This window comes from Tinamus guttatus, unplaced genomic scaffold (genome assembly GCF_059628265.1).
Source record: "Tinamus guttatus ecotype Peru unplaced genomic scaffold, ASM5962826v1 Tinamus_guttatus_pri_ptg000098l, whole genome shotgun sequence".
Taxonomy (NCBI): Eukaryota; Metazoa; Chordata; class Aves; order Tinamiformes; family Tinamidae; genus Tinamus; species Tinamus guttatus.
Genome location: NW_028288632.1, coordinates 219773 through 242359, shown reverse-complemented (window position 1 = coordinate 242359; position 22587 = coordinate 219773). Strand labels below are relative to the sequence as shown.

Here is a 22587-nt window from a genome sequence, read left to right as displayed (position 1 = left end):
TAAGGGAGGATTGTGCGTCTGCCACAAGTTCAGTGGTTATACCACAATCCTAAAAGGAACCAGGAGAAATTCCACATTTCATATCTTCGTAATTCTTTGGAATCATCCTGGGACCCATGAATTTTCTCTTGCATTAATGTCTTATATTTGGAAGTAAATACACTGTGGCAGTGTGAATCCATTGCTTATCTTAAAATTAATTCAATTTTCATCAAGTATTGCTGCTTATCCTTCTTTACTGCCCACACTCTCTCCACCCTGTCTGTATTAAGATCACCTGCAATTTTGATGATATGAACTGTTCTAAGAGGTGAACTTTTGAAAGGAAAGGAACAGATTTTTGCTACTCCTTCTCCTTTGTAACAGTCTGAGTTCTGAGCTTGTGTTAATGGCAATAAGTCTGTCAGGCTTGATCTTGTTCCAGAGTTTCTTGGGAGCTCGGTAAGGATTTTACCCTCAGAGTGGCCCTGTTCCCACTGCTAAAGAGTCAACCTTTTAACTCTGATCACATTAAGTACTGTTTTAAGTACTGGAGTGTGCCCCTTGAAGTTAGCTACTGTGAATGTGAAAACATGATCAATACTATACCAGTGCACAAGCACAATATCAAGAACTTCTTTGTGCTAGTAAATTCTTGGAGGCAGTCTTCTCCTAGTTCAGGTGTTGGGTCTATTTGAGATGTGGTGTTTCCAGTCTGGTGGTCTTTGTGTGCTTCCCCCAGAAGGAAAGGTATTCATTGGCTCTGGGTTGGAGAATGTATCATTCATTTTCCACTGCACTCAGACATGTAGGGAGGAACTTCACAGCCGGAGTGAAAACAAGCAAGTCGGATCTCAAGCATTTGAATATTTTGCCCATGCAGGTCAGGATTGTGCACGTGACGCTGTGCATCTGAGGATATCCCTGCATATTGGTTAGATATCTTTCCTTTGTTCAATTACTCATTTTCTCTTCCCACCCCTCCACGATGTTCCATGCACATCTCCCTTCCTCCAGACATTGGTTTCTCTATAATTTGCTAGATCTTGGTTTAGGAGACTGTTGCATTTCTTTATGTATTTTTTGTAGAGCTTGTTTGGTATTTTGAAAAATAGGTCAGGTACATAAAATATGCCTCTAGAAAATAATGATGGTGGAGTTTTTTTGCCTTTAGCTTGCATTAAATCTGCTTAGGTCAGCAGTGGGGAGTTACTGCTGCTTGACTGTTACAAAATCAATTCTTATTTCCTTTTGATTCCTATCACTTGCTGCTAATACACATACTGAATTGACAGCCTTAAATGAAAATTACCACATTTAAGTGACCATTTTTGGAGAACTTGTTAATCAACATGGTTTACCGTATGTTAGTAATTTGTATGGAGAAGATAATTATGCTTGAAAGGGTTTTGTCTAATTATGATTCATCATGCTAGATATTAATTGCGATTTAGAAAACACCTAACTATTAGTGTAGGTTGAAATGTCCTACTTATTGCCATTTTTAGAAATGTTATTTTTTCAATTATTTATTTTCTCAGAATAGCATGACTGTATCAATGGCATATTTTACTTATCATATTATTTGTATTTCCTAGATAAGTATCAGCTATATCAGGTTTTCAATAATGAGAGAGCTGGTTAAAGAGCCCAGTAGAATTTAACAACCTTCACAGTAAGATTGTACTGCTGTCCCTTCTTTCAGAAAGAGTTCTCTTGTGCGTGTTCACTACAGTGGATGGGAAAATAATAAAGTATACTTCCTTTACAACAAGAAATACTGCTATTGTAGCAACAGGCGGCTTGTTTAAAAATACCTTAGGCTTGGCCAGTCCATTGTATAGCACAAACCTTCCTTTATTTGGCATGTGACATTTCTAGAGACTCGAGCAGTCCATCCTATTACATTTGGGAATTTCTATTGGACTTCTCTGAGCAAGAAACATGCTAAACCATAGTTTGAGTGTGTGTTTTCATGCCCCTTAGATCTGTTGGCTAGGTTTGTATTGCCTTACTATAACAATTTGTTGATGTTGAGGGACAAAGTTGTTTCTCTGTCTAGCCATCTTCCTCCAGAGTGCTTTATGAGCCAAAGAAAAATAAAACATGACTATAAAACTCGTCACAGTAGGAAATTTGCCCATGCATTTTATTTCAGTCACCTTAAGCTGAATGAAAACTGAAGGCTGCTGGGGCCAAGATAGTAGATCTGAAACCTGAGAGGCTCTAGTTTAAATCCTTTGTGCAACAAGAAATTCTGTCTGATTACGGACAAGCAATCAGATGTATATTATCTAATCTTAAGGGACTGAAATTAAGAGACTGGAGCATCTGTCGTATGAGGAACGACTAAGTGAGCTGGGTCTGTTTAGCCTAGAGAAGAGAAAATTGAGAGGAGATCTGATCAACATGTACAAGTACCCTAGGGGTGAATGTAGGGAGAATGAAGCCAAGCTCGTCTCCGTGGTGGCCAGTGATAGGACAAGGGGCACTGGGTGCAAGTTGAAACACAGGAAGTTCCACCTCCATGTGAGGTATAATTTCTTTACTGTGAGGGTGACAGAGCAGAAGAACAGGCTGCCCAGAGAGACTGTGGAGTCTCCTTCTCTGGAGATTTTCAAAACCCACCTGGATGCCACCCTGTGCCACGTGCTCTAGGTGTCCCTGCTGGAGCAGAAGGGTTGGACTAGATGATCTCTAGAGGTACCTTCCAACCTCAACCACTCTGTGATTCTGTAATCTGGCTAGATACAAATCATCAAATCCAAGAGTGTGCCTTTATTGACCCTGCTTCTAAATAGGGATAAGATCCAGCTCTGTTATTGCTCTTGAGATTTTCAGTACAAAGTTTGTGTCTGTTCTCTCCAAGATATTTTAATGAAATAAGTAATGATTATTAAAATATATAATGGTTATGTGCTAAAGTAGAGAAATCTATACTTTCTTTTTAATTATGCTGTCAAGCCAAAGAGAGAAAGTGACTTGTTAAAAAGCATAAGAAAAAGGTGTGACAAGCTCCTTAGGATACTTTAAATCTGGGCAGCTCTTTGATATTTTGCTCTGTGCCAGGTGTTCCTTCTCATTTGCCACTGATAAAATAGCTACTAATATGAACTGTTTACTCCACTGATTCTTAAACTTCATTCAACTGTATGTAAACAGGCATACATTGCAACAAATTTTCTCTTGAGAAATGGGGTGCTGTATTTGTTGTACCTAGTCTGACTTAGGAGCTTGCTTATTAAGTGGAAGTTTCAAGATTCAGGAGCACTGGTTGGTAGGAAGTGGCTGAGAGTCATATTTACAATGAACCAGGCACTCTCTTTCTCCATCCTAGATTGTAATAGAATGGATAGAATGCTAGCAGTTTGTGTTTGATCAACAAGGAAGCATGATCTTACAGTTAAATTGTTACGTTTTCCACTTCTGAGCTCCCAGGTACCACTGTGCTTCTTCACTAGCTGTCAAGGTCGAGGGAAGTGATCCTGCCCCTCTACTCAGCCCTAGTGAGGCCGCATCTGGAGTATTGTGTCCAGTTCTGGTCTCCACAGTACAAGAGAGATGTGGAGCTGCTGGAGAGAGTCCAGCGCAGGGCCACAAGGATGATCAGGGGCCTGGAACATCTGCCCTATGAGGAGAGGCTGAGGGAGCTGGGCCTGTTCAGCCTGGAGAAGAGAAGGCTGAGAGGGGATCTAATCAGTGTATATAAATACCTCAAGGGAGGGAGTGCAGTCTCTTTTCAGTGGTGGCCACTGATAGGACTAGAGGAAATGGCCGGAAACTGAAGCACCAAAAATTCCATAGGAACTTAAGGAAAAATTTCTTAACAGTGAGGGTGGCAGAGCACTGGAACAGGCTGCCCAGAGAGGTTGTGGAGTCTCCTTCTCTGGAGATCTTCAAAACCCGCTTGGACGCAGTCCTGTGCCACGGGCTTTAGGTGACCCTGCATATGCAGGGGGGTTGGACTAGATGATCTCTAGAGGTCCCTTCCAACCCTAAGCATTCTATGATTCTATGATTCTATGAAATGGCCTAATTAAGATACCAGGGGGAAATACCTGATGGTCTCTTATACAGCCTGAGCCAGGATTTTCTCAGTAATTTCTGTAACAATTTCACAGAATCTCAGGAATGGTTGAGGTTGGAAGAGACCTCTAGAGATCATCTAGTCCAGCCCCCCTCCTCCAGCAGGGAGACCAGGAGCAGGTGGCACAGGGTCACAGCCAGGTGGGTTTTGAAGATCTCCTGTAGGGTACGGCGCTCGGAAGATCTCGCGATGTACGGGAAGAATAGGGAACTAAGGCATATGCCATATTAGGTAAAGAGCAACGCTTATTGGCTATATAGGCATGCTTCCGCCTTCGCTACCTTTATAAGATCCAGCCTGCGTATATTAAACGCCATTTGCAGCATCCTCATATTGGTGTCTGTGCTCTCTGGCCCGGGCACGGGTTGGACGTGCCTGGCCGCCTCGGCGGACGGAGTTGATTGCCGATGTCAGGCAACAATCTCCAGAGAAGGAGACTCTACAACCTGTCAGGGCACCAGGCAAGGTGTTCGTTATGTTTGATGGAGGATTATGATAATAACTAGAGAAAAAAAGTTCCCTATGCCTGCTTTGTAGTAAACATAGAATATCGTAGCCTAGGATCAAAATCAGTCTACTTGGTTTAAAAATCAAAGCAATTATTTTGTTCACAGTATTAAAGCTGCAATATTTTTCCTTTCTTTTACATTATCCTAGCAAATAGTTTTGCCTGTAGTTTATGCATTCCTCCTCCCCTTTTTTTTTTATAGTTGCGAATGATGCTCAAGTTGTTATTTAGCTAGAACATTGTGTTCCTCTATTCCAGGACTATTCTCTAGACTTAGGGTCTAAGAATGTTTTCTGTTTCTTTATGGTTATCTTTAACTTCTAATCTCCTAATAATAAAATATATCTTGATAAAAATAAAAAATATCTCTCAATTCTATTGTGAGTATTAATGTAAGGATAGAAATGCTTAATGGAACAGTTTATACAGAGATTGAAACAAGACACAGCACTACCTTCTCACAAGAAAAAGGTGCTTTTACAAGTCATACTTTTATTGCTGGATTGGAATTGCCTGTCCATGTAGTTTTAAAAATCCTCCTACTTCCTTTGTTGTCTGGAAATCAGCCATGTTAAATAACTATTTAACTATCAGCCATGTTAAATAACTGAGTGCTATTTGGAGATTTTGTCTCTCATAGTGCCTGGCTGGTTATCTGGTTTGAGACTGGCTTGCTTCAGATCACGCTTAAGTTGGTTGCTTATTACTTCTCTCAATAATACAAAGCTTTTCTTTTCACTATGTATATTGGAGTCAGTAAATTCTTCTTTTAAAACAAATGAATTATCTGGTTGGTCTTTATTGGATATGTGACTGACCATTTTTCCTTCCCCTTCTTCAAGCCACATTTCTGTCTTTGGATCCTTTTGGCTATCAGGGTAGCTGATACTGATCTCCAAGTGTTGCCTTGTAAAATCACTGCCTGTCCAAAAGGCTGTAAACTCCTGACGCAAAAAAGCAACAAGCAGGCAAGCAGCAAGAGTGAAGGTCACCAAGTAGAGAAGAGCCGGCTGACCTTTCTGTGTTAATGCTGAAGCCATGAAACTTGCCACAAGACCATAGCTGTATGCTATAGTAGAAGTTAAAAAATAGATCCGCGAAGAGTGTGCCCGAATATCAAATCTATGAGAGTAGGCTATCAGGAAACCAGGAATTAAAATGTTCCCAAGGTCTAGGACAGTAAAAGAGCTGTTGTCAAAAGCTGATGTAGGGTACCACACTGGAATCTTCAGCAGAAAAGGGGTTTTCTCATGGTATGTTGAATTGGATGGTCCAAGAGCTACCATTTTCATTATGTTGTCCCCGCACTTGGTTAGGAAAGGAGTGATAAACACAAAAAAGACATCGTAGGCCACAAGAGCAAGTAGAAACAAGCTGCAGTTCTTCATCTTGGGCATGCGAACTGTTTTTAGTTCGTAAAGGCAGATAGAGATTCCTAGAACATCTTGCAGGATCCAGGCCCATCGATCTTCATTTCTGAAGACCATCCAAAAGATGACAGTGAAGATGCTGAACGCTGCTAAGAGCAGTTTTTTCACTTCTAAGCCTTTCTGCAAATGCCGTGAGTAAACTTTCTGCTCTCCAAATGGGAGTTTGTTCAAGGAAGGAGAGACACAGCTGTAGAGGCTGAGAGATGCATATAGGCAGAATAATCCTATCATTAAATGCACTACATGATCATAAAAGCAATAAAGCATGACTAACAAAAAGGAGGATGTTGCTATGATTCCACAGCCAAAGAGGATATCAGGGTTAATGGTTACATGTTCAAAATACTCTGTTTTTTTACAATTGCATTTGATGTATTGCCGTCTCTTCTTCTCTATGGCTCCTGCCCAGTAGCCTCCAGTGCTGACTGTACCCACTGCCAGAGTGAACACAATACCCATGTTATACCCCAAATCTCTGCCCAGCTTCTTGAAAATTAGATAGATGAAATCCATATTACTCAGCAAATCTACAGGAATAGTAAGCTCTTCACAGTGATCCCAGTCATGGGCTTGCTTGCAGCCTCCTGGAAAGGTTACTAAGGTATCTCCCCTCAGGGTTAGTAACCCTCGAGTCCCATTTATTCCCTGGAGTCTGCAGTTCTCAAAGAAGCTACAGTCACCATCTCTCCCTGAGGCAACTCCAGTAGTGACGTCCTCTCCAAAAGAAGGAGGAGGACAGCACAAGGCTGCAAAGGCGAAGCTCTGATCCAGCTGGAGCCAGTGAGGTTGGTTATCCTTGGGCTGAAGGAAGGGTAGCCAGTGTGAAGGGGCTAGGAAGCAGTAGTCTCCTCCCTTCATGGGGAATACTTTGACGAGTCTAATTTGCTGAGCCAGCATTTGCAGAAAAAAGAGGAAGAGCAGGTGGGGTAGAAGCAGTGCCACTATCTTCCGGGTGTTCTGCATACTATATGATCTTTTCTTGGCCATTCCTTTATCTGAGAAGGCTGCTGTCTTTTTAGGATGACTCACCTTACTTGCTTGTTACATTGCAAGTCCTAGTTTAGCAGAAGCCAATCCCATTCACTGATTGTTATTACTTTTTCTTTCTTTCTTTCTTTTTTTTTTCTTTATGGAGTTAGCTGTGTATTTGCCATCTGGAAATAGTGTCCTTCCTGTTCAGTGGCAAGCCTGTCCCTTCCCTGGCTGCAGCCCCACCCTTGTCTGTGACACCGCCTGGCTCACCATGGTGACCAGCTGCTGCCTTCCTTGGCCTTCTGTATTTCTGGGTACATTCTGAGTCTTGGCTCAGCCCAGTAAATTCTTCGACAGCAGCTTTTTTCCTTCTTTTTACATAGTCCTACCTTCAGCCTTGTGGCTGTGTGAACAGGGAGATGGTAGCTCTAATGATAACTTCTCAAGTCATCTGAGGTTAGATAAAAATATCTTCCATTATTAATCTTGCTTTTGGGACTAGCAGGAATGTTATGGTCCTGCCAGAACCTTACAGAGTGCACCCGAGTACAATGATCGTTAGAAGATAATCTAGCCGATGTCGTCTAGGTATTCCCATTCATACAATTCTGAATTGTCTTGACCTTTCTATTGAAGGTGTTTTTCCCATGAATTCTTTTGACTATAAGGTTACTTTACATACTTTTTTTGTTGGTCTTTGACTTCCAATTTCTTCATGCAAAATCAGATTGTATATACTCTGCAGAGTAAATAGGAAGCACAAGTCAAGTAGTGCCCTTAATATGAATATATCCTATCAACAGGTTTAATTTAAAAGAAGTCATTTCTCAGTTCTGAGTTGGGTGCTTGTAGTTTGTTGAGGTCTGCATTTTATGAAATGTAGATATGTTTTTCTGTTTGTTCTGATAGAATGACTGTTGATATGAATGATATTTTTTACTTTTTGTTCCCTTAAAAAGTTTCACTTTCTCAAAGTGAAATATATAAACCTGAAATACAGAGTTAGTGTTACTTTATCTAAGCCCTTTCAATCATCTTAGTCATAATAAAATGCATATATCCTTTCCAAAGTACAGAACTGGCAATGATGGAATTCTGGTAACTTCCACGTGAGCCATTTTCCTGTGCTCAGTAGCTTGTTGCATCATTTTTTTGGCAGTTAGTTTGCATGTTGACATAACATATTTTAAAGCATTAAAAAATAAGCTTTGTAGACAATATTAATACAGTAGCTATGCAGTAATAGCTGCTCTTAAAGCAATTTCTCTGGTCATGTTCCTTTATAGAGGCTTATAAAAGATTTTTAAAAAATAGGTCGTGTCTGCTTGCATCACATATATCTCCTGTTGACAGCATCTATTTTTATCTCCCTCTTCAGTAGTTTAATAGTCATATTGGTGTCAATCAGCATTAATAGTAACAAGCACCATGTCTTACCTTTTATTTTACCAGACGTTCATCCACTGGCATTACTGTTGGCACTGTGAAATGGCAATTCCTACCCACAGAGTTTTCCTGTGTTCTTTGTTCTTGCGTTAACTTCTGTGCTGGAGTTTTTCAAGCTTAGTCTTACTCTGACAAGAAGTATGGTGCTGTTTTGACAGCTTAAACACAATTTCTGCGCTTGAGTTTTAAGGTGCCATCTTTTTAACCTAAAACAAAAAAACAACTGTAGACATGAGCACATTTTAAGACAGTGCAGCTGCCTTTTGAAACCTGTTTTGACTCAGTGCCAACTATTAGGTTTCTCTCAAAGGACTTGAATAGTAAAAACTGTTGTCCCTTAATGGTTACTTATCGGATTCCAGCGGTTTAGACAAGAACACTGTATTCAGTACTGTGAGAGAAAAAGTAAATACCATGAATGCTACTGAAGCCTGCTAAGCAGGGTCACTAAAAATAGCCAGCTTGCCTCCAAGGGTAGGTATACAGACAGAAATGGTGAACTCTCCTAGTCTGTTAGGAACCTAGGAGATGCTAATTGAATAAATTTGCAATGGTACTGAATTACCATTTATGGTTGGAAAAATTGACAGACAGGTATCTTTAAAGAAATGACCGAGATGATCTCTGGCCTGCTGATGTCTTTTTGTTTCCTACAAAATACAAACCACCAGATAAATGCCTGAACCAAAACAACACAAATATTATGTTCGTATTTAAAAAGGGTAATATAAGGTGACCTAGTTGATCTATGAGTCATTTGGTCTGCTATCAGTCCTGTCAGTGCCTGCTTCTGCCTGATGTGTATGTTAATCGTATGTAAGCTAAAATATGTCTGTAGATGTTTGATGAGTGGCCAGTTTGCTTCAGTTGTCTTAAAAAAAACCATCAGATATAGTGCCTTTTGTCAGAGGTAATGTATAGAAATATTTTACACCTGACACTGTGTTTAAAAAAAAAAAAAAAAAAAGTTATGATGTTGAAATTGTAAACATTGTAATTTCCTTGAGTATTTTACTTCTAATAGTGCCTGTGATTTTTTTATTTTGATCTGTCATATATTCCTTTCTAAACCAACCTGTTTACTTCCTGCGTGAAGCTCATGGGCAAGCATCTAAGCCAGAGGTGAGACATTCTCCATGTTCTTATACCTGACTTTCTCAGTAAGGAGAAATCGACTGAAAGGAGAGTCTCTTTTAAAGCCCACTTACATCCTTGCAGCATTCTTAGGCATGAGTAATTCTCAGTGGTATGTTATTTGTATTCAACATTATTGCTTCTTATCCTGACAGTGTTTATGTAGGTGACTAAACTGGCAGTGTAATACTGTTTGTGCATGTAAATGTATATTGGAAGAATTCAGAGATACCCAAAAGAAGGAAAGATACAGTGCAATAATTGGGATAAGAAACAGTGTGTTATATCTTCCTAGAATGATCAGATGTAGGAGACGTTGATCCTTGTGTCATTTATTTTGAATTTAAATGATCTATGATGTTGACTGTGTGGTATGAAGTACCTCAGTATTTAAAGATGCTTTGAAAATGGGGCAGATGCATCTTTTTCTGATATGATTATCAAAGTGAATGGAACTTATGCATTTTATTTGAGATAGCATTTGCTAAATTCTTGCTAAATTCTTAAATCAATTTACTGATTGCTTAGTACATGCTGAATTTTCACATGTAGATATTCTAGAGTAAAATTCTCAAGTATTTTTAAAGGTAACATATGCAGTAGGTATCTTACGTGAGTATTTTAATTTAATTAGCATGAAACCTCGTGAATGTTTTATTATATTCTAAGACTCCTCGGTCAGCCGTAACTAGATTCCTTATGTCTGTTGTCCAGGAAAGCCTGTGGAAAACTTAAGCAACAGGTAGGATAGTATCACTCAATTCTGTTTACAAATCCTTTTCTGCTTGTGGTAGAAAACTATCATAGTATTGTGTTATATTTAGAAAGCAGAATTGGGTTGCACAAGTTTAATTTTATAAAACAAAAGGAGGAAAAGTAGCATTTAACCAGAAAAGGTTGCCTTTAAGGAATATATGGGCTTAACTGATGCAGTCAAAATATTTATCCGCATTAATTTCTACTTATTTGTAGATTTAAGGTAAAAGGGAAATGTTAAATTACCTAGTTTCATGCATTATCTAAAACTGAGGACAGTCCTTCTTGCCTTTCTATCATAGTTTTGAGTTGTCAGCAAAAACACATCTTTCAGAAAAGTATCTTGCCCAAACTGTCATAAAAGTATTTGTAGAAATTCCTTATGCAAGGTCACTGGCTAAACAAAATGTGGAGCTAATCCATACGTTGCGAAAATCATGAATATTTCCAAAAGCTTCATCATAAGAGCATTTTTTTGAGTTTAGAGAAGATCATGAGGGTAAAAGGAAAAGAGAAATATGGATTAGAATGGAAACAGGAGTTTCCACAGCAACAGCAGTTGCAGTACATTCATAAATGTTGGCTTTTTCTGAGCTTGCGGAATTGGTAGTAATGCTGGGCGAGTTTTTTTGTTTGTTTGAAAGAGGGAACATTCCTTGGAGCATTCTTTGGTTCTTGGAGCCAGTAAATCAGCAATTTTATACAGTATTTATGAATAAAGTTTTTGCTTATTCTCATTGTTCTGGAGAGTAAAATTCTCATAACATAGCAGAACTTTGCAGCAATAGTTTCATGAACATAAGTAATTGAACCCAGGCTTTCATCTGGATGAATCTGGTTTTTTGTTTTAAAATTTGGGAGAGTGTTAAGATTAAAGACTTAAACTTTCTGTCTGCATAAATTTTCCTAATGTAAGTATACCTGCCCTTACTCCAGTGCAATAGTATAAAAGGGTAAGGCTTAAATTAGTTTTTTTGGGGCACCAAAGCTTTTTTTTTTTAAAAAGAAAGCATTACACTTGAACTTTCATTTCATTGCTCAGATTCTGCGAATATTTGCGTAATATAATAAAACTTACTAGTGCTGGTAAGCGCTCAAAACTAATGGAGGAGAATGAAATTGAATGCTCACAACATAGTTACTTATATGTGACCAAGTTTGTGACCTGGTGTAGATACTCCACTTAGGTTGGTGGAAGCTGTTTTTTTCCCCCCCAAAAATGGGCTATTGATAAAGCTCAGTGGTAAGTGATCACAATACATCATAGTAACAGGCTTGTTGAGAGGACTCTGCAGTGGGAGATGCAAAAGACCTGAAACAGGAGACTTCAGAATTCAGAGCAGAGAGACTTTCTTGGTCCCTGAAGGAGGAGAAACTGTGAGTTTTAGGCTTGAGGTTCATTGCCTTGTGCAGGTTCAAGCTGATTCCTTTTGTTTTGACTCTGTTCTTAGACTGCTGAGATTGGTTTGGCTTTTTCATTTGCATATTATTTTTTCTGTCATACTGAAAATAACATGTGTTCTGAAAACGTCCCTTTGCAAGTCTTGCCTTGTCTAAAGACTTAATCTTTTAGAAATGCTAGAAGTGTTGTTCATCTAGTCCCTATTGCAAGTGTATCAAGACAGCAGAAGGATTTTAGCTATGGTAGTAACTTAGTTGTGATTCAGATACCTACAGTAATGAAAAGCTGTCCCTGTATTTACACAATTCTGCATCTTTTAACTACCCTAAGTAATGAAGCTGGTAGTTGCCATGCTAAGGCTTGCCATAAGGGTTTTTGCATTCTGCAAGACAAATTCCAGAAGTGTCAAGCCTCTTCAGTTATTACTGCAAGCATCTGTAATATAGCTGTAATATAGCAGTTCTTTATTGTTTAATAGCCAGATGCATGTAAGGATGCCTGTACTTGTAGGGGAATATTGGAATATTGTAGGACCCAATTATTCAATTGGGAATTGCATCTTCTTGAAACTTAGGGCTATTCGCCTGGCATGCACAGGAAGCAGCACAGGAGTGGCGACACTAAACAATGTTTATCAAGATAGGCTTGTTGTTTTTGTTGTTAACCAAAATGCTTTCAGCGATAAATCACATAAGTAGCCTCTGTCTCTATCCATTCCAAAAGTCATGCCTGGCAAGGTGAATACTGAATGGGTAGTGAGCCATAAAAGGCCTGTGAAGAGTTCTGTAATGCAGTTATTACTCTGAAGGTAGAAATAGCTATTTTAAATTAGGTCAAGAAATATCAGACCTTTTTTTCAAGGTGTTGTCAGAAGCTCTATCCTTTACCTGCATTCAGCAGTTAGACAAGCCTGCCTTTTGATCCTATGTCCTGCTCTATGTTCAAAGGAAGTGTATATAGCATTTAATAGTAATGGTAGCACTGACGGTGAAAGCACTAGCTTGTCATAAAATTGTGCAATGTATCTATTTTGCTTAATGTGATTTCCAGGATCAAAAGCCATCTTACCTACAGAACCTACGTTACCTACCTTACCTACATTACACCATGACCTTAATGCTCACTAGGTAATTATCAAATTAAGCAGAAGTCTGGCATATATTGATATCTAACGTAATGACTTAAAGCCTGATTTATGCACCTACATGAAAGAGACTTTTAAATTTATGTAAAATCTTTTAATTAATGTCTCTTGGAAGCAGAAATTGAGGCAGTTTGATGCTATTTTTGATGCTATTTGCCATCCATAGCAACAGCTATATTAGCACAGTATAGTTTTCCTAAAAGTTAGTGTTGCACTTTTAGTTCAGCCACTGGATATATTGATAAGGCTTTTAAAGAGTCGTCTTAGTCTTTGAGGATTTCTGCTGAATATTTTGGCCTTAATTGGATTAACGTTTTCGGAAACATGCTCTCCATGTTATGAGGTGACAACTTCAGCATCAGCTAAGGGCTGAAGAAGATTTATTCCCTTCCAATTGATGTGCTGTACATGCTAGTCTGTAGATATTGATTCAGGTTTTGATCTTAGTATGTGATCCACTTCTCTGATTTGGATTTTAGGTTTTTCCTCTCTCTTCAAATACACCCTCCTAGTCACTCTGAACTGACAAAACCTTAAGTGACTGTCTCTGTTCTCACCAAAGTCTTTATAGAAAAACATGGTATCAATAATTAAGCTATTTTGTTATTCAGAAGCAGTTGTGTGCTATTTGTAGGATTCTGAGATGACAGGTAGGTAGGGTGGTTCCTTGATAGAAAGAAAATCTTCAGCTGTTCAAAGTGTTTCCTTGGATTTCCACCTTGAGAGAGATATAGAGGGGTACAATTTTACCTCTTATATACTAAAGCAGGAGAATCTAGAGACCTTAGCCCAACAGAGGTGATCACGGCATGGTTTTGCAAGTATTGTTAAATTAAAACACAGGAAGTTCCAACTCCATATGGGGAAGAACTTTACTGTGAGGGTGACAGAGCCCTGGAACAGGCTGCCCAGGGAGGCTGTGAAGTCTCCTTCTCTGGAGATCTTCAAAACCTGCCTGGATGTGACCCTGTGCCACATTTTCTAGGTGTCCCTGGTTGAGCAGGAGGGTTGGACTAGATGATCTCTAGAGGTCCCTTCCAACCTCAAGCATTCTGTGATTCTGTGAACAGTGCTGTCTGAACTAATAGTTATTGCTATCTCACTGTCTTCCTCCTTCATCTTCTGGCTTACTCATATTCTGAAATGACCGGCACAATGATCACATAGCTTTAATTGTTCTAGTTTAGTTTCATGCTCAGACTTTACACATAATTAGAAGCTTCCAATACTATAGTTTGTTCCACAAAACAGTGTCACATTGAGTTGTTTAAAGGCTGGATAGCAGTACAGAAAGATGTAGCTATTAGGAATATTCTTCTAGTGCAGATGTTTTTGGGGGCATTCTTCAATTGAGTATTTCCTACCAATGTTTCAGTTTAATAGTAGTGCAAACAAGTAATCATACATGTAAGGTTTTCGGATGCTGCAGAATCCAAAAGCTGTAGTTAACAATTCAATCTACAGAGCTTTCTGAACTGTATATAAATTTAACTAGAAGTCATAATTGAAGTATTATCTCTGCACAGCAGTAATTCATGTTTGACTGTGATGGTTCTATCGATCTCCAAACTTTTAGATCTATTCCTCATTCTTGATGCATCTACTACTTCCCAACTGAAAATTTCAGCAAGAAGTTTTAGAATGTATTTATGGTTGTGAAGCAGGTAATTTCATGCAAATGAGCCAAGCAGTTAGCATTTCCCTTACCTCCAGTCACCAAAAACACCACCTGTATTATTCCTCTTACTTGTAGAACCATAGAGTCATTATGCTTGGAAAAGACCTTCAAAATCATCAAGTCCAACCATAAACCCATCACCACCATTCCTACCAAACCGTATCCCTAAGTGCCTCATATACGTGCTTCATGAACACTGCCATAGATGGTGTCTCCACTACTTCCCTGAGCAGCCTCTTTTACTGCTCTTTCTATGTAGAAATTTTTCCTAATATCTAACCTAAACCTCCTCTGGTGCCACTTGAAGCCATTTCCTGTTGTCCTTTTGGCACTTATTTTGCAGAAGAGACTGACCCCCAGCTGACTACAACCTCCTTTCAGGTAGAGAGAGGTAAGGTCTTCCCTGAGCCTTCTCTTTTCCAGACTAAATAATCCCAGCTCCTTCAGCTGTTCTTTTTAAGGTCTGTGCTCCCGCCCTTTCACCAGCCTCGTTGCCCTTCTTTGGACACACTCCAGCACCTCCGTGTCTTTCTTGTAGTGAGGGGCTCAAAACTGAACACAGTATTCAAGGTGCGGCCTCAGCAGTGTCAAGTACAGAGGAAGGATCACTTCCCTGGTCCTGCTGGCTACACTGTTCCTGATACAAGCCAAGAGGCCGCTGGCCTTCTTGGCCACCTGGGCACATGCTGGCTCATGTTCACACGCTGTCCCAAGGCTGCAGCACTGCTTGGGGTTGTTGTGACCGAAGTGCAGGGCCCAGCAGTTGGCCTTGTTGAACTTCATACATTTGGTCTCAGCCCTTCCATCCAGGCTGTCCAGATCCCTCTGTAGAGCTCAAGCTATGCTCGAGCAGATCAACTCTTCCTCCCATCTTGCTGTCATCTGCAAACTTGTTGAGGGTGCACTCAGTCCCCTCATCAAGATCATCGATAAAGATATTGAAGAGGACCAACCCCAACACTGACCCCTGGGGAACACTACTTGTGACCGGTCGCCAACTGGATTTAACTCCATTCATCACAACTCTCTGGACCTGACCATACAGCCAGTTTTTGACCCAGCAAAGTGTCCACCAGTGGGAGACCTAAGTAGACCATACTCACAGCCGTTCCCTCATCCACTACATTGGCTCGATCTGATTCCTTGGTTGTCACGCACATGCTGTGTGATGGCTCTCAGGATGATATGCTCTGTAACTTTCCCCCATGCTGTGGTCCAGTGTAGGGCTACGAAGATGACTGGGGGACTTGGGATCTCTTGTGAGGTAAGGCTGAGAGAGTTGGGTCTGTTTAGCCTATAGAATAGAAGACTGAGGGGATCTTACCACTGTATACAAATAACTTGAGAGAGAGTCAGTGCCTTAAGGCACTGGAGTCGGACAATTTTCAGTGTTGGCCAGTGACAAGACTAGAGGCCGTAGCCACAAACTGAAACAAAGGCAGGTCCATCTGGATGTGAGAAAAAACTTCCTCACAATGACAAAGCACTGGAACAGTTTGGTCAGAGAGCTTGTGGAGTCTCCTTTTCTGGAGACATTCAAAAACCATCTGGATGCAATCCTGTGCAGTGTGCTCTAGGTGACCCCGTGTGATCAGCGAGTTTGAGCTAGATAATCTCCAAATGTCCCTTCCAACCTCTACCGCTGTGTGATTCTTACTACACTTTCATTCCTTTTTTATGCCTTACCAGACATCTCCAAAAGATGTTAAGATATTGAACTTTTTCTGCCTTCGTACCATAAGTGAAGATGGTATGCGTCTTCCTTGCTCATTTTTCTCCAACAAACATCTTTTCTCTTTTCCCAATCTAGACTTACAAAACAGAGAAACCCTTTTTTATATACGAACAAGGCTTTCTCATCGTCCTCATTATTTTCTTTGATTGGTGAATGTTGGTCAAATAGCTGCTAATAATACTTCTCTAGCATGTCCATATTGCAACACTTTACACTTAGAGTGTGTTTTATTTGGAGAGCGTGGTAGCTCTCTTAGTTACTTTTATGTGCAGTCCTCAACCTGAGAAATGATATTATCTCCAAATAATGAGACCCTTTTGCAGAAATTTAGCAAGTAATGATAATGACATAGCTAAAACGCTAGCAACTAATTGGTAAAAAACAGTTTCCATGTATCAAATGCACCTTTTGGAAAGATGCTTCTTATGGGTTTAGAAGGATCTGTCTCTCAGTTGCTGATTTAACTAATTAGTGATAGACTCTGAATATGAATATTACAGATTTATGTTCCAAAAGTACACTAGTAATTTTGTTGGGAGTAGAGGAGAAATATTATGGTGTTTCAACTTGAGAGATTAGGCTGCCCCTTCTCCCTCCTTTATCAATGCATTGTCAGTGATGGAAAAGCTACAAGAAACTCAGCATATCTGTGTGTTTGCATATACAATATGACTGAAAAGACAGAGCCTCTGTTTATGTTTGTGTTTATATATTAAAAAAGTGTATCTATAAAATGAAAGAGATTGGAAGTTTGTAAAAGTTCCAATAATTATGTATGTGGGTGGAGGAAAGTTTGCTGTTGCTTTTAGCTCCTAAATATAAAGTATAGTTTAAAGACTGCTTTAGAAATTGCTAGAAATCCAGAAACTTCTGGTATGGTTGGGGGAGGCTGCTGGAAAGATTGATGATATTCTTTAATAGGAGCCTAAATACCAAAACTGGGGAGTTAGTTAAATGACAGGTTTTCTTTTTATGTTCATATCTTAGTGAAGTTCATGAAGTGAACAAATGAAAAATAAATGAGAACTTAATGTATATATTTTACAGTGCAATTTTCTTTTTCTAAAATAAATGGCTGGGTAGATCAAGGAAATTTCACACTCTTTATAGTTCTTGAAGATAAATCAGAATTTATAACTGTCTGCCATTGATTCTACTGTCTTAGATATTCAAGATCAAAGCAGTGCAGCTGGCAGGAAAACTTCTTCCAGCCTTCAACACACCCACAGGTATACCATGGGCAATGGTGAATCTGAAAAGGTAATGGATTTTCTTTTGCGGGGAAGGGGAAAAGTGTGGAGAGGGGGAATTGTGTATGTGTTCTTTTTTTCTTTTCTCTCTTCCCTCTACCCTCAACTTATAACTGGTATTGGCAGATGAACATTTTCTGAAGTAGTGAAAGTGTAGAATTTAAAGAGAAGTTGATATTCCTGGCACTTGAAAATAATTTCAGCAGAGTTCAGACCATTCTAGCTCATTAACTGTAATGAATTGCATCCATGATTTTTTCCTCATTCTGCAATAAGAATTCAGTGCAGAGGAGAACCTACACAGCATATTATGCCATCGGTTACTCTAGGACTTAATCACTGATTCTTAAGCCGTTCTCAATCAGACATTCATATTAAAACCAAAAATGTTTGCAGGAAATGGTTAAACTTCCTGGAGTTATGCAAAGTATGAGCCGTGTGTTACATTTGTGAGATTCATGATGTTTGAGAAGGTGAGGACCCTTGGAGGATGTTGCTCATTTTATTCTTCAGCGTAGATAAAATTGCTAGCATTTGTCTTTCCTCTGGTCAGTGGGAGAAGTAGTAGCTCTAGGTAGCTGCTCAAGTCAGTAGGCCTAACCAAGGTGACCTGACTTGCCTTGTGGAAGAATCTGCCTCTTCACTGATGATGTTAAAATGCCAGGATTTGGTTATGGCAAATACCTGATTGACTCTTTTGATAGTAACTTTTAGTCAAGTCCTTAACTTTCTTAGAGATGCTTTTGCTGAGAGAAAGGGATATGATCAGAGTGTTGTTTTGGGCAGTTAACTATCAAATTTAAAATTCTACACTTATTAGCTAATTTATCTTGTACTGCTTCTGGAGATTTGCTTAATTTTTGAGAGAATATTTTTAATTTTAATTATGTTTTAAACAACTGAATTAGGATGCAGCTTAGTTTTGTGAGTACACCTATACAATTTGGAATAATAAATAGTGGAGTTTTGAATATTCAAAAATCAAATTATAAATACAGGAAGTTTGAAGTTGAGATGAAATTTATAAAAAGCATCACCAAAATAAAATAATTCTTCCCTAACTTTGGTATTGTGCATCCATTTCTTGTTAAATGTGTTAGTTAATTCTCTTGCATATTGTGGTGGTTTTCCGTTTGGGTGTCATTTTCAAGACAGTTAAGCAGTTCAGTTCTCCTAACTATGTTTTTTTTAGGTCTTAACATTTTGAGTTTGTGCAATCTTTAATTTTGACTTTCCTAGATTACATGTGCTGTTGCCCCCTTCCCCTCCCCAACCCTGAGGGTAAAACCCCCCCCAACATTCATTTTCTATATTTAACTAAACGAAAATAGGAGTGAAAAAAAAGTAGGAATGTTAAAACATACCCAAAAATGTTTAAAATGTGTTAAAAATTATTATCATTTTAGGCGAAATGTGTGTTGGCCTTTGCTAGAATATGAAGAGTTTTGGGATTATTTTGAGAGCATTAATCTCATGTGCCTTTTTGTGGTCAGGGAACAATTTACATCTTTCTTACATCTTTCTTTCAGTTCTTTCATGGAGAGTTGCCCTTTTCCTGACACAGGGCCTCCTCATCCTTACCCACACTTTTTCTGCATCATGTGTGTTGCACTTTTATATCTGAGGCCATTTTTTGTCTGCACTGTGCTGCCAGTGTGTGTGAATAGGCAGGCAGTCATGCTGCATCAGCAGCATTTGATTCCCTGCTTCAATCCTAGTTGACAAGGCCTAAGAAGTTGCAAATGGATATCGAGCAGGAACGTATGGACATAGATCCTGTAGGTTATTCACCAGAGCAGTACCAGGAAGGCAGTAGCAGCGCTCAATTCCCAGTAAACTAATGGGCAGGGATTGGAATGCTAGAATCTCCTTACGTGCTTAAAAGTTGTCTGCCTATACTGTGTTAATGTCTTAGTAATATACAGAACCAGTTGACATAACAGGAGAAAATGCTGTGATTGGCATGCAGGGAGGCAGTGATAACAGCACATGTGCATCTGAATGTATGTTGTTTTGCTGATGTGCAGTAAAGACAAGACTTGAAAGAGCTAGAAAATGGCAGCTTTTGCTTTTTTAATTATTTATTGTATTAATTATGAAACACTTTTCCATTTTTATGATAGCTATACTAAAAAAACTGAGACAGGCTATGCTTTCCTCTGTATTTTTGGTAAACAATGATTATTGTGTTTTATAATGGAAAGAGTTCTTTTGTCTCAGCGGAGGGCTACAAATACTGCTTGATTACCACCATTCTTTTTTTCTTACTTTTTTTTTTTCCTTTTTCTAATAAACAATTTAGGAAATTAATAAGGTGTTCCTCGGTGGTTGAAGTGTTATTCATAACCTCCAAGTGAGTTCTGGTATAAGAAGATATAAGAGTCTTCTTAAGGAAAATGTAATCTAACATGGTAGATTAAAAGACCTTATCCTAAAAGGTAGTGAATACTCCCAAATTAGATAAAACCAGGGATAATTTAGGAGTTAAATAATTTTGCAAGGTGATATGTCATAGTGTGTGAATCATATATCATACCTTCACTTGTTGCTATATCATGAGCCTCAAAAACTCATTAGGCCTGCAATAAAAATACAGCTTTTGTGTGTAGCTATAGATCTACAAGTAAGGCCAACTCTCATCTAGCTTGAGTGTTTAACACTGACTTCAGCATGTCCCACATGAGGAAACGGAGTCCAGCAAGTGTTTGACAGAATGAGAAAGCTAGAGCTACTGCATCTGGAAGTATTGTTTTATCATGAGATATCAATTTTGATGCTTAATCTTAGGAATGTGCTATCAATAAAAGCATAGATTAGACCTAGTGTTAAAAAGGTAACATAAAAATGTTATATCTTTTAGTCTTTTAGTCATAGGAGTTTATTTTTATTTCTTTCTTAAAAAAAAAAAAGCACCCAATCAAAAAAACAGTAAAACCAGAACTCTTGTCATCTTAAGTGTGGATTAATGTCTTGCTATATATTGCCTCGTTAATTTGACTTATTATTGTTGCCCAGTAAGTCTGCTCTTTTCATTCTTTCCTCCCCTTTTATACATGCGTGTTGGAACTCAGTGGTGTTGGTCGAAACTGGGGCTGGGCTTCTGCGGGCAGCAGCATCCTTGCGGAGTTTGGTACTCTGCATATGGAATTTGTCCATCTTAGCTACTTGACAGGGGACCCTGTATACTACAACAAGGTGAGTCTCAAATTCATTTTTTCTGTCACATGAGGCTCTTTTATATTGTCTTATCATAAATTGCATTATATGAAAACGCTTTTTGTATTGCATTTTCTAATGTATTAGTTTCTATTTACATTTTGATAGTAGGTAATAAATAAATAAATCTATCTTATTTATTTCAATGTATATTTAAAAAAAAACACGGAATTTAAAACACATTTTTGTGAGTAATCTTTGAAAATCAAAAAGTACTAATCTCTAGGAAGCCATCAAAAAAGCTTCTGTGGTCAGACTAAGAAAATTAGCTATTGTAAAGAAATTAGATTTAATTAAGGGCAGAGATCAGATGAAAGTTGTTAGTGTTGATCCTGATTCTTGATTTAATTTAGGTTATGCACATTCGGAAGTTGCTTCAAAAAATGGATCGTCCTAATGGACTTTATCCAAATTATTTGAATCCAAGAACAGGCCGATGGGGTCAGCGTAAGTATTTGTTATTTTCTTTATTTATAATTAAAACTCTGTTTCTTACTGTGTTGCCGAATTGAAATCAGAAAATATATCCTGTAGAGAAGGAGCAGCGTTGCTTGAAAGCATCATATTTAAAAAGATTGTTTAAGCTTGAGATTTCCTGAAACCATTTTTGACAATCAGCTCTCTCAGAAGTCTATCAACTCATTTTTATGGTACTTTTTAAAAGCACCTTTCTACCAAATCTGGGGTCTGTCTTTCATTTGTATCAGTCAATAAAATCTTCACTAATAAAAAATGATACTGAAAAAGCAGGGTTTTTTTTTCTTTTTTTTTGTCCCTGTTTCTTTTTCATCTGCAAGCTATCTGGAAAGTGAATTGCAGCTTATACAAATACTTTTTACAGGTAATTAGGAACAGTGCATGTTTTTGGTGATGAAATTTGAGGGCTTGCACCAGAGGCCCTCAGTTCTTCATTAGGGACTAAACTTAGTAAACACCATGCTTTTACTCACTGGTACGTGAAATGACATGATGTGGTCCCTGCTTGTATCAATGCATGCTCATAAAATGCAGGTTTAGAATGGAAATAAGCAATTGATTTTGATAGCAGTGAAAGTGGAGAGATATAACACAAACATTTTTCCTTTTCTTGGTGTGATTCCTACAAGAATATTTTAGTGCTTTCGTAGTGGTTGTGGGGAATTCTTTTTTTTCTGAAGACATATTTCATTTTATTTTATAAATGCAAATGTATTTAAGGAAAATATACAAGATGGTTAATCTCTGTACTGTGTGACACAATGGCAGGTTTTGTCGATTTCATTGGTTGGCTGTAAATATCGACCACTACATGTTCTGAACTTGCAGATTGAGAATTTACTTTTGATTTTGAGTTTGGTATATGAGGGAAATTAATATGGGGGAAATTTGTGGCTGTCAGAAGTCAATATAAGTGCTCATCTATTTGCTCAAAAGGCAGCCTGACATTTTTGTTCATAGAATCATTAAGTGCAACCCCTCCACACACACAGGGTCACCTAGTCACCTAGAGTACGTGGCACAGGATTGCGTCCAAGCAGGTTTTGAAGATCTTCAGAGGAGACTCCACAACCTCTCTTGGCAACCTGTTCTAGTGCTCTGTCACCTTTACTGTTGAGAAATATTGCTCTGAAATATTTTTTTCTGCTCTATCTAGATATCTAGAGAAAGTAGCTTGTAAAAAATAAGATGTACCAAAGTCAAGATCACGGCAGACATGAAAATAGCAGTTTTTCCAGAAGCTGAAAGGAAAAAAGTTGTAATTTGCTACTTTACCGTCTCAGTCTATCCTGTACTAAAGCATAAAACAAGCCAATGCTTTTTGAAATTATCTTCTAAAGAAGGTGGAAAAGCCTGTCCTGTCCTATCAACAA

General features: G+C 38.6%; 1 protein-coding gene and 1 pseudogene across 1 annotated transcript in view; one reads left to right on the top strand and one right to left on the bottom strand.

Moving 5' to 3' along the window:
* LOC104576499 (mannosyl-oligosaccharide 1,2-alpha-mannosidase IB) overlaps positions 1–22587 on the top strand; it is a 115960-nt gene that overhangs the window by 55400 nt on the left and 37973 nt on the right. Inside the window, exons 6-8 of the mRNA XM_010223881.2 lie at positions 17437–17531; positions 20593–20716; positions 21091–21184. Coding sequence (XP_010222183.1) covers positions 17437–17531; positions 20593–20716; positions 21091–21184 — 313 coding nt within the window. The remainder of the gene's footprint in view (positions 1–17436; positions 17532–20592; positions 20717–21090; positions 21185–22587) is intronic.
* On the bottom strand, positions 5189–6862 carry LOC104576503 (signal peptide peptidase-like 2B pseudogene; annotated as a pseudogene).